Source organism: Stylophora pistillata, chromosome 6 (genome assembly GCF_964205215.1).
Source record: "Stylophora pistillata chromosome 6, jaStyPist1.2, whole genome shotgun sequence".
NCBI lineage: Eukaryota > Metazoa > Cnidaria > Anthozoa > Scleractinia > Pocilloporidae > Stylophora > Stylophora pistillata.
Genome location: NC_142524.1, coordinates 29,185,098 through 29,199,890, shown reverse-complemented (window position 1 = coordinate 29,199,890; position 14,793 = coordinate 29,185,098). Strand labels below are relative to the sequence as shown.

Below are 14,793 nucleotides of genomic sequence, written 5' to 3'. Positions count from 1 at the left end.
GTGTTTTGACGTTCTCTTCCCGTTGCGGTTTGCAGGGCGACTTTTAACAGTAAATAAAGCTGTTTTTCAAATTTTTGTCTCAAACGACTATTTATTCCTGTCGCTCTGCTGTAGATATAGGTGAAGAGCTCAAATAGCAGAAAAGTTTGCGTCACAAGAATTTCTTCACATTATGCATCCCAGAAAACCTCAAGCATTACTCTGAATGCCAGAACTTCAGCCTGGGTGAACCAGAAAGGATAGACAATACTTCCTTACATTAACCATGAATGAAAAGCTAAGTATGTCAAATATCCCAGAAGCGCTCAGGCAATACACTGAATGCCAGGACTTCAGCCTGGGTGAACCAGTAAGGCTGATAGACAAAATTTCCCTAGATTAACCTGTGAATGTCAAAGAAAATAAGAATGTTAGGTATCCCAGAAGCACTAAGGCATTACTGTGAATAGCAGAACTTCCGTTCAGCCTGGGTGAACCAGAAAAGATAAACAACACTTCCCCCTATTGACCATGAATGAAAAAACTAAGTATGTTATATATCCCAGAAGCACTCAGGCATTACACTGAATGCCAGGACTTCAGCCTGGGTGAACCAGAAAGGATAGACAACACTTCGCTGTATTGACCATGAATGAAAAGCTACTGACTTCCCTAACTTTCCAGCAATAAAGAATCGGGTTTAGGGTTGAGTTTAAATTTACCAATGTCCCTGTAAATTTCCTTAAAAGCAAAGTTAATGAACATTGTTCGCTGTAAGTAAACAAAGACTCCACTACTCCGTGAGGCGGATAGCAAGCGACTAAAGCCAACTGCAGTCACAGTGCGCCGGCCACTGCCCTCCTGTATCGCAACACGTTTGGTGGAGTTTCATGAGGAATTGTTTAGTTATGTTGATCAGATTGTGGATGAAGTACAGTCTGTACCTGCGTTTGATGATGACGGTTGAAGAGTGAAGACGATCCAGGTATAACAGAAGACGAATATCAATAAGCAAAGAAGAATCGCTGCACCATAATAAGATCAGATAATTCCAAAAGTTCATCGCAGAATTAAGGATGCATACGAACCAAATTATCACTGTAGCAACAACTGTACGCTTTAAAGAGATAACTAGCTTGTATTTTATCCCCAGTAACAAGGCGGAAAGTCCCTCCACGTTGATTGCAGTCATAGTAACAAGCGGCACCGAACTCAAACTATAACCTTCTTCAAAACTTGATACCAGTGAGAGGCGTGGTGTAATCGTTACGTACTCTATCACTTGACAACAGCGCGTATGCCTTGTCGTTGTAGACAATGGTGAAATTAATGTTTCTACAGTAGTGCGTGTAAGCTTTAATCTACAGTGTGTGGAAGCTTTCATCAACCGATCAGGAACGATAAAAAATTACAATCAGATTACTTTCCGTGGACAGTTAAAGGAATGAACGCAGGAAAAGCGGCAGAGAGGTTAGAGATTCTCTCAGTAAACTGGAGTGACATCCAAAGGAGCATAACGGAAAATCAAACTGGATCACGATAATTACGCAAGCTGCCCTTCTGTAGATTTCCCAGTTTCTGGCTCTAACTATCACAGTTTACCCTAGGATACCTTCAGTTAACGGATATCTTTTCTACGCGCAGATGCGCATGATTAGCTATTGAATCCGATGACTAATTTTGTGCTGGTTGTACTCAGTGTAAGTCTTTTGTTGCCATCTGTTGATGTTGAAGTATTGCGGCAAAATCTGCCCTTACGAGTTGCAAGTTGAGTCTTATCGTCATTTAGACGTATTTCTTTAGTATTGTTTGAAATATAAAGGGCGGGAAGAGTGTGCAGCTCAAAGTAACGAAATTTAAAAATGAAAATTATTTTCTTTTAATTGTTTATTTAACAAAGTTCTATTTTAATCATTTGTATGAGACGCTATTTCTATTGATATGCTACGAAGAGAGAATCTATCAAAATATTAATGACCGGGAACTGAGAGATTCGTCAACAGTTTTATTTATCCTAGTAATGTTTGCCGATCACAATACAAACTATTTGCGATTTTGAAACCCATATACTGCGACCCTAACAGAAAATGTATCCACGTTTTTCCTTCCATTTAACCGGCTGATATAATGCGGTCTCGCCTTTTTAAAATTGCAATTAGTTTCCATAGTATCCAATTAAATTTTGTAGTTTAAAAAAAATCAACAAAATTGATTGACAAAGAAAATTGATGATTAACGATTACCTAAAAAGTTCACAATGTTTTTTTCACAAACGTCTGGAAGATAAGGACATACAGTATCTACTTTAATTAACATCTATTGAATTTACAAACTGATGGTGCACCAAGGTACATTTACTGTGACTGGTCGACGAAGCCTCCTTTAAGCAGTGGATCAACATTTCAAGATGGTAAGGAGCATGTTCCGACGTTTCTTGTTCTCTCACAAAGGAGGCCGAGAAAACAGGAGCCATGTTATCGCCATTGTCATCTGTAGCACTCGATAACCTCTCCAAAATTGACAAAAAGGCCTCTACCAGGTGCACTGAGGTACAACAAGTGAAAAAGATCGTTTTCATTTTTGAAATCAATAACTGAAAAATATGCATGATTTAATGGAGACGTTACAGAATTAATAGTTCCTGTTATAACATTATATCTGTTACGTCATCTGTCAGTCTATGTCAAACGGCAAATACATCAAATACGAAATATTTCAGTCACGAAAACTCTCTTAACCCTCTAACTGCCATGAGTGACCAAAACAGAATTTCTCCTTAGAATATCAACTCAAAATCAAGCAGATAAGTGATGAGAATAAATGAAAGTGTCAATTAGGGGATTATTAGCTGATCCAATACCAAATTCTCCCATCCAACATCATAAGAATTGTATGGGAAACAGTAAGGGGAATTGCTACTGAGATCTTGGGAGTGAAAAGACTTATCGTCCTCTGTAGCACTTGACAACTTGACTAAACCCGACGAAAATGCACACCTGCTTGGTGTACTGAGGGTCATACAACAAACAAAAAAGATCCTAAGTCATTTTCTACGAAACCAGTGCAACAGGATGCGGCGATCGAGCGAGTGGGAACGGAGAGGATTCAGGGATTTCTGAAGTAATTTATCGTAAACAAAAACTAACAGCAAAACAGCAGGCACATCACACGAGAAAGAAACTCAAAATGAGTAGACGGCAGTGAACAGTACAAATTAAACGCGAAAAGCTAACAGATGTTACCTAAAAAATGATACAATTAACAAATGATGAACACCATAGCGTGTACTATTGAGTTATGGATGCACGCGGGAGGTTGCTAAGCACGAAAGAAGCGTAAGAGTCGCACGAGGCGATAGCCGAGTGCGACTCTAGCTTCTTGAGTCTAAAAATAAAGTTAAAGATAAAAGATAAAGTTTAATCACGCTGCCTGAAATACTGACCAAAATCCTCTTTATAAGCTCTGTATCCAACAACCGGTGAAAGAGTTCAGCAGAGCTATGAACAAATTGTGGTGTTTACCTTTTGATTTATTAACATAACTTTGAAACATTGTATCAAGAGTTCCCTTTTATTTAACAAATCTTACGTGATCAGAAAAAAACAAGCGCGCGCGGAAAAATAGTCTTAGCATTTGCTCACGTTAGTAGCATACACCCATGGGCAAATAGTAGATGCTGAATTAACCAATCAGAGCGCGCGCTTTGCTTTAGTTATGTTATAAAATAATCTAATGTATTACATGCAATAGAGCAAACATGAACAGAAAATGCGCGTTTAAAGATAACGTTAGACCGGATGTGACGTGTGGTCACACGACTGAAACTCGAGAGCTAATGACAAAATTACTCGACGCTTGTGGCACAAACGATTTTCGTGATTGATAAACTGTACGGCTGAGAACGATGACAAACGCTACAGCAAAAACGGGTAAGACGACTATAACTAAACAACAAGAGGATTCTACATACAAGTATGCAATGTTAGATTGAATCTAAGAAAATCAAATGGAACGGAAAAGAACTAATTCGCGAACAAATAGTTCTGACCTTAATGACAAACTATGAAACTTAAACTATAACTTGAGCGAAACAAAACGAACGAAACATGAGAACAAGACTAAGGAAATATAGCCCAACATCAAGAGTTGCAAGAAGAACAGAGGTTGTTTTGAAATAAACAGATTGAAATTATCACAAACTGTGCGAAAATTGAGCAAACAAAAAAAACCAATGAAGCGGGCACGTTTTGGAACAAACGCGCATCTCCAGCTACAATAACAACATTAAAATATAGTGAGAAAAGCTAGTAAACAAAAGAACGAAATTGCCCAATGTTTCACTACGGAAAAGCAAATCCAGAAGCGAGCTAGAAACAAAGTAATAACTATGTGAATTTCGGGGTTTTACGCTCTAGATAACAAGCTAAGCGATTAAAAGCGATTCATCAGTAAAAGGGCCAAGCACATGTACTTAAGGTAATAAAGAGAACGAACTTTTCTACCTTGCTGGGAGCAAGTTCTCTAGCTCTTCAGCCCTCTCTAAGTCTAACAGTACAGGACAGCAGCACAAATTCAACTAAATTACACCTGAAGGTTATTCTTACTTGAGGGCAACGTGAAACCAGATTCCAAGGCCTTGTGAAACTACATTCGGAAGCTCTGTGAAACTACCGTAGATTCGAAGGCTCTGTGAAACTACATTTAAGCTACTTTAAAGATATTCATAAACATCGTAACCTTGCTAAATCATAAATTCCTAATAAAAAAAACAAAACATGTGTAAATTATATATCTAGTGAGTGTCACATGTGCATGGGTAAATGGAAACATTACAGAATTAATTCTGTCTTTATTAATATATGAAATACCATCGATGTCAAATAGCGTATACATCAAATAAGAATTTCTCGGTGACAAAAATTCTGTTGAGCTAGAGGCCTAACATTACCCACCAGGTAAAGTACTTTTCTTCTTCGAGTATTGCTTGTCCTCTAACGTGCGCAAACGCCGGTAAATCTAAATAAAGAATAAGCAGTATTTTCGTAAAGAAAAAACTTTTAGTCTGGACGTATCTACGGTAAGAGAAAATCATTTTAAAAGGCGAGCCTGATTTACTACTAAAAAACACGCTGACAAATTTTAATCTAATTGCAGGTTTAGTTTTACTGTGATTGAAGGGAGTAGCTTTTCTGAAAAAACTTCAACATGAAACGACGAGGTTTTGACCTTGGGGTGAACTATCTCGGTACTAAACTTCGCTGAGTACCTTCGTTTTACTACCTTCAGAATAAATGTTAGTGATGCTTATCAATGTTTGAGCTTTACTCCGGGACAATTCCCTAAACACTGTGTAAAAATGTTTCGTCTGAAGGAAAGATACTTGATACATACAGAAGTCGATGTAAAATCTTTTAAAAGTTTCAAGTTTAGAAATTATTCACTTTCGTCATGAGCCATGTACTCATGTACCTTGATCTGGATCTAACTCTACGCCGAGATGATATTCCGTCTTCCAAATTGGCCCCAAAACAAGTCCAACGTACTTGACTGTTCCTCGACATCTCTTGTTAGTCAGACCAACCCTAAAGAATACCTCCATACCTACTTCAATATCATTGATTGATTTAGGCCTAAAGCCCTGTTGCACAGTATCACCTGTAACGACAACAGAGAAATCATTTTAATCAAGTATGACAAAAGCAGTAAATAATCATAACGAACATCATACGAAATACATCACGATCACGAATTAGACTTCACTGATGTGCCAGTCTTAGTGATCATGAGATGATTTATTGCGTCCGAAAACTGAACTGGAAAAAAGCGCCAGCTCAAATGAAAACATTTAAGAACTATGCAAATTATGATCCTGCAAATTTTTGTGAAGATCTCAAAGGTGTTTATTTAAGCCCTACGCGCGAAGCATCAGTCCCTGAGAGAGAACATGAGAACGTTAGGAATCATCTCTCCGGGATTTTTTCCAAAAGGCTTTTATTTCTATTATATTGCTAACCGGCACGCGCCTGTCATGCATAAACGCGTGCGTGGGGTAAACAGTTGTCCATGATGAAACAGTGATAGAAAGCGCGATATGGGGGAACGTGACATTTTTGATGAAAGATAAGAAAAGACACCTCTCAGAGAACTGGACAAAATACCGCTACTTCAGAAATCGCGTCACTGGTAAGATTAAAAAAAGCTAAAGAAGCTTATAACAGGCGCGTCATCGAGCAGGATAGTCATGACAGTACGGCTTTCTGGAGAACAGTGGAAAAACTTTTGTCAAGTGATCGCATAGAACCGTCGCCAGCTTTAAAGATCGGGAACAATCTTCCCAGTGACATGCGTTCAATTGCAACCCATAACTTCTGTATTGGCTGTGACGAAGGGTTACCGGTCAAAACTTCAGCTGTAGAAACTCTTTACGGCGCGCGGCCAATTTATATTATCAACTCAGGTAATAAAAAAAACCAAGTTATCTTATTACACCCGCCATCGACGCAGCACCGCAGTTTGTTTAGAAACTTACCCTCTTTAGCCTTGACTTTAGTTGCCCCTTTCTTGACGGGCCCGCCCATGGCTTCGTTGGTCGTTTTCTTTACCTGCATAGCTTGATATTGATCCTGGCTTTTCATTCTTTCCATCTGCTCCACCAGACCCTGCACAGCGGACGTTAATCTGGCTATCTGCTGCGATTGGTCATTGTAGGTGGACATCACCCGCTCCATCTGCTGTGTTTGTTCTACACTTTTGGCCGTCAATCTCTCAATCTGCTTTGACTGATCTCTAACCTGATTCTGAGTGATCTCGAGGCTGCAAAGAGCTAAGTTCAAGTGGCTTTCCATGTGTGATTCCAAGTGAGATTTGGTCTCTGCTCTTTGAAACTGAAAAAAGACAATGATGTTATCAAACTCTTTTAAAACAATCCTAACATTCAAATTTTCAATCTTTGATTTAAATGTTACTTCCAAAAATATACAATTTAATTGAAATGGCCCATTGGTTACTGGGTTTGTTTTTAACCAAGCAATGAAAAAAATACTACGTATTTATTGACTGATCGAGTGGGAGGGCCCGACTGGAAAATTTAGCTCGAAGTCATGACGCACGGACTAAGCACAGTGAGGTCCGTGGCTCTCGACTGAAAGCCTAATAATTCCCGTCCAGGGGCCCGTTTCTCGAAAGTCCCGCAAATTAACGGGCACGTAATTAAAGCTGTTCTGTTTTTATTCAAGATGGGGATTTCAAAAGTTTTTTGAAATAAGACAATAAAAATGATCAGCTCCAGAAAAAAAATGGACTGATTTAGGTTGCCATAACCTGCTTTTCTATCCTTTAAATTTGATTTTAATACATGGCTTCGAATCCGTTAAGTGACCGGAAACTTTCGGGAAACGGGCCGCAGGCGACCAAATTCAGTAAATAAGCATTTTATCGTAGGACGGCGTCCACGTTAAAAATCGTAAAAATTTGACCAAAATTTGATATTACTCCAAAGTCCTGCTTTCACTTGTCTTACGTATTGGAGTAGTTTTAATTTAACTTTTTCGTCCACACTTTCCGTAAGACACAAGTTTGTAAATCCGTATTATTGTTTTCAAACACTCGTTTATGCGCAGCGTTTGACCGTTGCGTTCAGAGGACCGAACGGCTTTTCCCGGAATGGCTCACGTCAACCCGTTCGTCCCTACACACGTCAGCTTTCATTATGCTTTTCTATAGGATTGGACTGGCAGGGAAGTACGGGTCATTTAATTTCATTGAAATTCATTTTTAAATGTGGTATGGAAATACAGTAAGTAGAAAGAAAGCTAACGAAAGTCTTTTTCAAATGTTCGACCTTCCCGCCAAACCTACAACTTATAATAAACTAAAAGCTGTTTCATACCACTTCTTGGCATCCTAAGTTCTTGTATTTACAATTAACTTCAGTTAAAGGACAGTCGTAACAAATATGGGCCACCAGCTAAAACAAAAAAATTAAAAGATTTAGTCACGAGTGAGCAATCCTCACTCGTACATGGAAAAGAAATCATCGAGCGTCTCAAAAGTACTCCTTAGACTTCGTAACGTGTGTTACAAGAAAATTTGGTGATTTTTCCGTGTGGTTGTTTAAGCATATTTATTCGTTGTTTTCGTTATTCTAGCGTTCTCAATTCACGCGAGTTTCCTTCGTTTCAGTGATTCAAAAAAAAAAAAAATACAGAAAAGCCACAGTAGTTTTTAGAAATAGATTTTGCATTGTTACTTTGTCTTCATTGTACAGCTGCCTATCGGTACTTTTCTTGTTCAATTCTAGCGGTCTTCTGGTCTTTCTGGAAAAATTAGTTCTCATGGTAGTTGGCAGCTGAGTTTATACTCGTAACTTCAATATCCTTTCTTACGATCAAACTTAACACCAACCTTGCCTAGATAAGCGGAAACTTTTAATTGCAAGTTTAATTTTATTTTATAAGTTGCTCTGTTGTAATTACCACTTTTTTCGATATTGAGAAGAATATGCTTCCTCTCTTTAACATCAAGAAATGGTTAGATATTCTAGTCTAGACGAATAAATGGAGGTCCCGTCTCCTGCAGGGTTGGGGTAGGAGACCTTAATTTCCCACGCACGAGATTACTGTGTGATGGATGTCCTCCATGGGGTGGGTTGGGTGGGTAGGTGAAATCGTTACGGACTAAACACGGCTGCCAGAGGCGCCTGAATGATTTCAACCTTAAAATTGTAACTAAACACGTATGTTGTTTAGAGAAATAGAGACCTTTACCTTTACCTTTATCAAAGCTGTAAATTCTCTCCTAAGTTTTCTATTTCTAATGGCCTTAAGTTTATCGAACCTGCTCTTTCATTTTCGACATGTGAATATTTCAATGCAAATCATTTAATTTCGAAGAGACGTTTACCGTTCCTTTTGTAATCCTACTCAAATATTGTCAATTTAAAGAACAATAGAACCTCACACCAGTTCAATACTTTTAAAGCAACCACTTTGTAAAGATTTTCCGATTACCAACTTAAGGTGGCTCGTACCGGTTTTCATCATTTTGATGGTTTGTAACTTTGGAAGAATACAACAGAAAGACTGACCAAGGCCAGTTGAACACTTTTACGGGGTTGAATTACATAATCATTGGTTATCCAAAAATAAGTGTCATTTCATCACTAGCAGTTTCCATGGCAACGCTTTTATAGGCTTATTCAGACGCATTTTTTAGCTTGTGGCTTAAATAATTCGAAAACTAACCCGGTGACCCCCTGATTTTTTTCAGTGATTGCTTTTGGCACTTGAAAAGGAAAATGCACAAAGATTTTTAAAAAATTCTACGGAGCGGAATTGCAGAAAATCTACAAAAAGGGCAATTTTCACACATCGCAAATTTCCTTCCGTAGAATTTTCTATTTTTTTTTTCTGATGATTCCTTTCGACGTTATTATCATATTGGAACAATAAAAAGAAGGGTTCACCGGACTTGTTTTCATGCAATAGCTTTCGTGAGTTTAGCAATTTCCACGCGCGTTCTCGCGCATTTAAAAATCTGGATTCTATAGGATCGACATTTGCTCATGATCTGTTTTAGCTACCGCTGACAATTGCGTGTGCTCGCGCGAGCACCAACGATCTGATTTCTACAGACGTTTATTGCTAAGAAAATCATTAAACAGCCGTCAAAGACAGCCTCCCGAGCTCATCTCAAAAATCCTACCCATGACTTCTGGCTATATCATATTACTTTCCTTGAAGTTTCAATGTCTTCTTCCACTTCAGGTAGATTACCCTTCACTTGAGTTCTTCTTTTTTCGCCGTCGCAAGATTTCATATCGGTTGAATATTTCTTTTAAATGTGAAGTGAAGCAACCTTTACTTCTCCGAAAATAGTCTTCGTTATCTTAGTTTCTATCTCCTGCATTCATAGTGGCCGCTCAACACATCAACTACAAGCTCTTAGGTAAACTTCTCACATAAGTAGAAAAAAATCCTCGCGTCGCCATCTTTGTTTTAAATTTTCGTCTTTTAATCTCGCGCGTCTTTCGCACGTTTCTCTCGCGCGTGAGGCTAGAGTGATCTGTTCCTCGCGTGAGGAAACTGGTACGAGCCACCTTAAGTACAGTAGAGGTCATGTCAGTTGTTGGCCTGACTTAAAATAAAATGAAGTGGAGCCGAAAGATTGTCTCGACCTTGACGTCCGTACAAGTTCACTTGAAGAAGTCGCCTGTATCAGGGAATCGTGACGAGTTCCCGTTCTCGCTGCCGAGTTGTTCTACTGAGCTAGTTTCCCCCGTTATTATTGTGCCGTCCGCGAGAGTTCAGTTTACATGCGAAAATTGTATCGTCACATGTATGAGTCCCGAAACTGAGTTCAGCTACAAATTATAAAAAATTTTCCCTATTATTCTAAGGCATTTTGCCTGCACAGTTTAACTGAACAAGCTTCCTTGTAGGGATTGTTATAGCGTAATGCCAAAGAGGATTGTACTCCCACCATGGAGCTACCTAGATTACACTGAAATTCTGGCAGCCAGGCTCAGTCATGGCAGGGGTAACGACCTTGACGTCCGCTGACTGAGACCAGGAAAATATTCCAAAACAATATTCCACGTTCTCTGCACTGGTGAGCATGGAACGCCTTCCATTGCTCCCATAAAACAGGACTGGGCTATCAGTGTTTCATATAAAGCAATACTATGTCCCATGCGGGCTGTTTGCATGAACTTTCAATTTGTCTGTCGTTAGAATTAATTACGAAGGCCACTGAGAAAATTAAATGTTACCTTTTCTCGTGGAATATTCCTCAAACCACAATTGTTGTTACATTGAACTGGAAACCGTTGACAGACGTTATGATATTGCTGAAGAAAATCGTAATGACGTCTTTACAGCATAAGTAAATTTAAAATTCGTACCACCTTATCAAAATATGACGAATACAGACAGGCCGTATTAACGAATCTGCTGGAGTAAAATGCGTACATTTTTAGCAGCAAGGAATCAAAGTTTAATAACCAAGCATTTACGCTCAACCGTTGTAAGATGTTTCTGTATGACAATTTTCTCTCGACTGAGAAAAATTGTCCCGAGCTCTACAAAATTTTGACTTAATAAAGATTGGAAATCGTCACCACTTTTTCCAGTTTGGATAAAAAGCAGAAGTTGTGGAGGTTCCCCTTCTAGAAGCTATATAAAGAATAGATTTACGCTAACAAACCTGCTTGTTTTTAACGATCACTGGTCCTTTACAAAATTCACAATTGTCATTCCTCCAGACACATTCCCTTTTCTTGTGATTGTTCATATCTCGCCTGGTGAGCTTCTCTTTACATCCTGCATTTGGACACTCCACCACTTTGAACAGGCAATGTGATTGATGTTTCTTAAATAAAAATTATCGTTATAATAAATTGCAGTTTAATCATGAACCAATCTGCCACGAGAAACGAAATAAAACTGGCTAAGGGAGATTGGGAAGACATAATTTAGAGCCCAATAATCGGTCAACTGACAGTTGAATGACATTTTTAGGATCTAAGCAAAGAGATGTGAAATTAAAGTGTGATGTGTCGGTAGTCATGATATGTCTAACATAAGTAATAAATAATAAATGTACGTCTACTGACTGATACTCATGGTCCCGGACCGATACTCATGGTCGCGAACCGATACTCATGGTCACGGACCGATACTCATGGTCCCGGACCGATACTCATGGTCACGGACCGATACTCATGGTCACGGACCGATACTCATGGTCCCGGACCGATACTCATGGTCCCGGACCGATACTCATGGTCCCGGACCGATACTCATGGTCCCGGACCGATACTCGTGGTCCCGGACCGATACTCGTGGTCCCGGACCGATACTCGTGGTCCCGGACCGATACTCATGGTCCCGGACCGATACTCGTGGTCCCGGACCGATACTCGTGGTCCCGGACCGATACTCGTGGTCCCGGACCGATACTCGTGGTCCCGGACCGATACTCGTGGTCCCGGACCGATACTCGTGGTCCCGGACCGATACTCGGGGTCCCGGACCGATACTCGAGGTCCCGGACCGATACTCGAGGTCCCGGACCGATACTCGAGGTCCCGGACCGATACTCGAGGTCCCGGACCGATACTCGAGGTCCCGGACCGATACTCCTGGTCCCGGACCGATACTCGTGGTCCCGGACCGATACTCGTGGTCCCGGACCGATACTCCTGGTCTTAAAATAAGTGAGGAGAATTTGCTACCTTTCTATAATCAAGAAATGGATAGATATTCTAGTTTTCTCGGATAAGGACAAATAAACCGTAGGCCCCGTCTCCTGCAGGGTTAGGGGTAGGAGACGATAATTTCCCACGCACGAGATTACTGTGTTGTGGATGTCGTCCCCTGAGGTGGGATGGGTGGGAATTGGCCCTGAAAATCCCCCATGGGGAGTGGTCGACTAACGTATGTATGCATGTATGTATGTATGTACTAAACTAAGCACCTATCAAAGGAGATCAAACTCGAAGAAACTGTTCCCGCTGTATCAAACTGCCAACCATGCCTCCACAGAATACAAATACTAAAATAACACCACTGTCCAGTCCAGACAGTGACAGTTGTACAAGGAACTGTCTTGTCGAGCCCTACCAGTAGTCTTTATCTGCTTCCTATAACCTTTTATCTGGTTGCCTTGGTGATTAAGAGTAACAGGAATAAGTGCAACGCTTGCTTATTATTCAGGAGACAAAGTAAAATGTTTGAGAGAATTGCAAAAATTTGTGATTGACTGTAGATGATGTGATGGAGAGTAACCTGATTGTAGATACAACATAAATATTAATACCTGCACGGCACGAAGTTCTCCCGTCCAAGGACACCCGACATAGGAACATTTCACTGTAAGATCCAGAATTTTACGATGACAAGCGGCATCTGGAAATATCTGTCAACACAGACACAGACATCAAAAATATTTAAGGTCAGTAACACTAATAAAGTATCAGCCGGTTACATCGATGTCAAGATAATTGTGGTTAAAAATCATGATTTTATATACGTAAACGACGACATGAACGACTTATGGTAAGGTAGGAACAGAGCGAGATCTTGAGCGGGAAAAAAGGAGAAGAAAGAAATGCCCCTAACTTTGGCTGGAAGTAATACAATGAACTAGCAGTATTTAAATGGACTGGCAGTAGTAAAATGAAATTAAAGTGCAGTTACTGTAATAAAAGGTGAGTTTTGAAAAGCCATCGGTGATCGGAGAATTCTCCGGCTCTCTCAGAATTCTAGAGCTAAAATTCCATGGCCGGTGCATATTTTCTTAGTCAGACATGGGGTCCATAAGCAGTATACTCCCCTCGTAATAAATGCTATTCTCCTTTTAATGGAATCCTGAATAATTACAGTAGGTGGAACATCGACACATTAGTTTGCGTGACCAGCAACTAACAAGACATGCGCTATTATTACCTTGTCACGCGACAGGTGTTTTCTGTCAATTGGACATTTCGGAGATTGGTTCCTGAGGTAAGGGAAAATGCAAAAACAAACAAACAGTCAAAAGCAAAAGGTTAAAAATCTTTTACCCCATGTATCATGAGCTTTCATGTCTTCGCTTCTGTTTGTCCATAGTTAATCGATTAACTATGGTTTGTCGCTAAGCCATATTCACTGTTGCGTAATAAACCCACTGTGGTAAATTTGCATACGAAAATACAAATCATTTTGTGGTGATTCAATCTAACCGAAACAAACTAGAATGACCATATTTTTTCGGTAAGTTTGTCCGATGTTGCTTATTGCTTATACATTTGACTACTAAATGATAACGCAGCTACCAATTATTAGGTAAAGTGTATCATAGTTCTCGGTCGCTAATCGGTTTGTTTTGCTGTCCGCCCGATAAAGCTAGCCAACAGATAATTTCAGCCAAAGAAAACTTAAATACCCCTTGGAAAGTGATTCATCCGGTCAAGTTGTTACTCAGCTTTCCAACAAACAAAGCTTTGGTGAAAGCTGATCGTTCTATAACTTGTTACAGCATTCGATTCAATAATCCGTCCTTACCTCAACAAGCTCTCTGAGCAGATCTTACAAAGTCTGTGGCCACATCCTAAAATCTGTATGGGATCTTTTATTGTTAATTGACACACGGGACATTCAAAATCGTCAGGAACTTCACTTGTAAACTCGAACTCATAGCCGCCTAGTTCTGGAACATTCTGGCCAGCCGCCATTGTGATTTGGGTTTCAAAACGAAAGCGGAGGAGATAATCAGTACGCCTTGCGTGACGACCAGAGGAACAAACCTAATTCCCAGACTCTCTGAGACTCTAGGTAAGCCTTTTGATAATTAATGTTCGTGAGGCAAAAGATGCATTAACAAATCAGTGAATAATAACAGAGGCGGGGGAAGAAAAAGCACTGCATAAAGTCAATTCTTGACTTCCACCCACGTGACACCACACTTGACAACGGTTGCTATCCGCCATTAGTGTGCCCCTCAAGCGTAAACAACCAAAGAGATGCAAAGTACTTTTACTGAATATGGTTCATTGTATAGTGGTTGTATGTACTTCTGAAAGCGGAAAATTCGTCGTGGCTGTCATAAAATACCCAAGATTGTATTGAATCAAGGAGAAGAGCACGAAAAGCTCACGAGAGAGAGAAGAAGGCGCTAGATTTAAGCGATCAGTCGAGGCGATTACAGAGACGAAGAGAATCCTCGACAGTGAACGAGTATGTGGGTTACATTTTGTTACTGGAAGAGCTGCAGCCTCCTGGGATAGATATCACATCGACTGGGTTCCAGATCTAAACCTCGGAAAAGAACAAGCGA

General features: G+C 40.0%; 1 protein-coding gene across 4 annotated transcripts; it reads right to left on the bottom strand.

The window, feature by feature from the left end:
* Positions 1–1,834: 1,834 nt before the first annotated feature.
* LOC148729288 (TNF receptor-associated factor 5-like) lies at positions 1,835–14,399 on the bottom strand. Of its 4 annotated transcripts, XM_088763012.1 has the most exons (11): positions 14,022–14,399; positions 13,425–13,476; positions 12,796–12,894; positions 11,182–11,346; positions 10,748–10,825; positions 7,868–7,945; positions 6,509–6,863; positions 5,449–5,634; positions 4,932–4,995; positions 3,422–3,476; positions 1,835–2,523 (listed from the first exon to the last, which is right to left on the bottom strand). In XM_088763012.1, exons 1-11 carry the CDS (start codon positions 14,189–14,191, stop codon positions 2,512–2,514), a joined length of 1,314 nt encoding a protein of 437 aa, XP_088619138.1. In that variant the 5' UTR covers positions 14,192–14,399; the 3' UTR covers positions 1,835–2,511. The 4 variants fall into 4 exon arrangements, with proteins under 4 accessions (XP_088619138.1, XP_088619140.1, XP_088619139.1 ...); XM_088763014.1 differs by lacking the exon at positions 10,748–10,825 and having other exon boundaries at positions 14,022–14,398; XM_088763013.1 differs by lacking the exon at positions 3,422–3,476 and having other exon boundaries at positions 14,022–14,397.
* Between the last annotated feature and the right edge of the window lie 394 nt (positions 14,400–14,793).

What these genes read in the sequence shown, in the direction of transcription:
- LOC148729288 (XM_088763012.1), bottom strand. Translation starts at nt 14,191, where the DNA reads ATGGCGGCTGGCCAGAATGTTCCAGAACTAGGCGGCTATGAGTTCGAG. An exon ending in AACACCTGTCGCGTGACAAG is followed by an intron (nt 12,895 to 13,424) that starts GTAATAATAGCG and finishes CTGTGTTGACAG; the next exon opens with ATATTTCCAGATGCCGCTTG. An exon ending in TGATCGTTAAAAACAAGCAG is followed by an intron (nt 10,826 to 11,181) that starts GTTTGTTAGCGT and finishes GATTTTCTTCAG; the next exon opens with CAATATCATAACGTCTGTCA.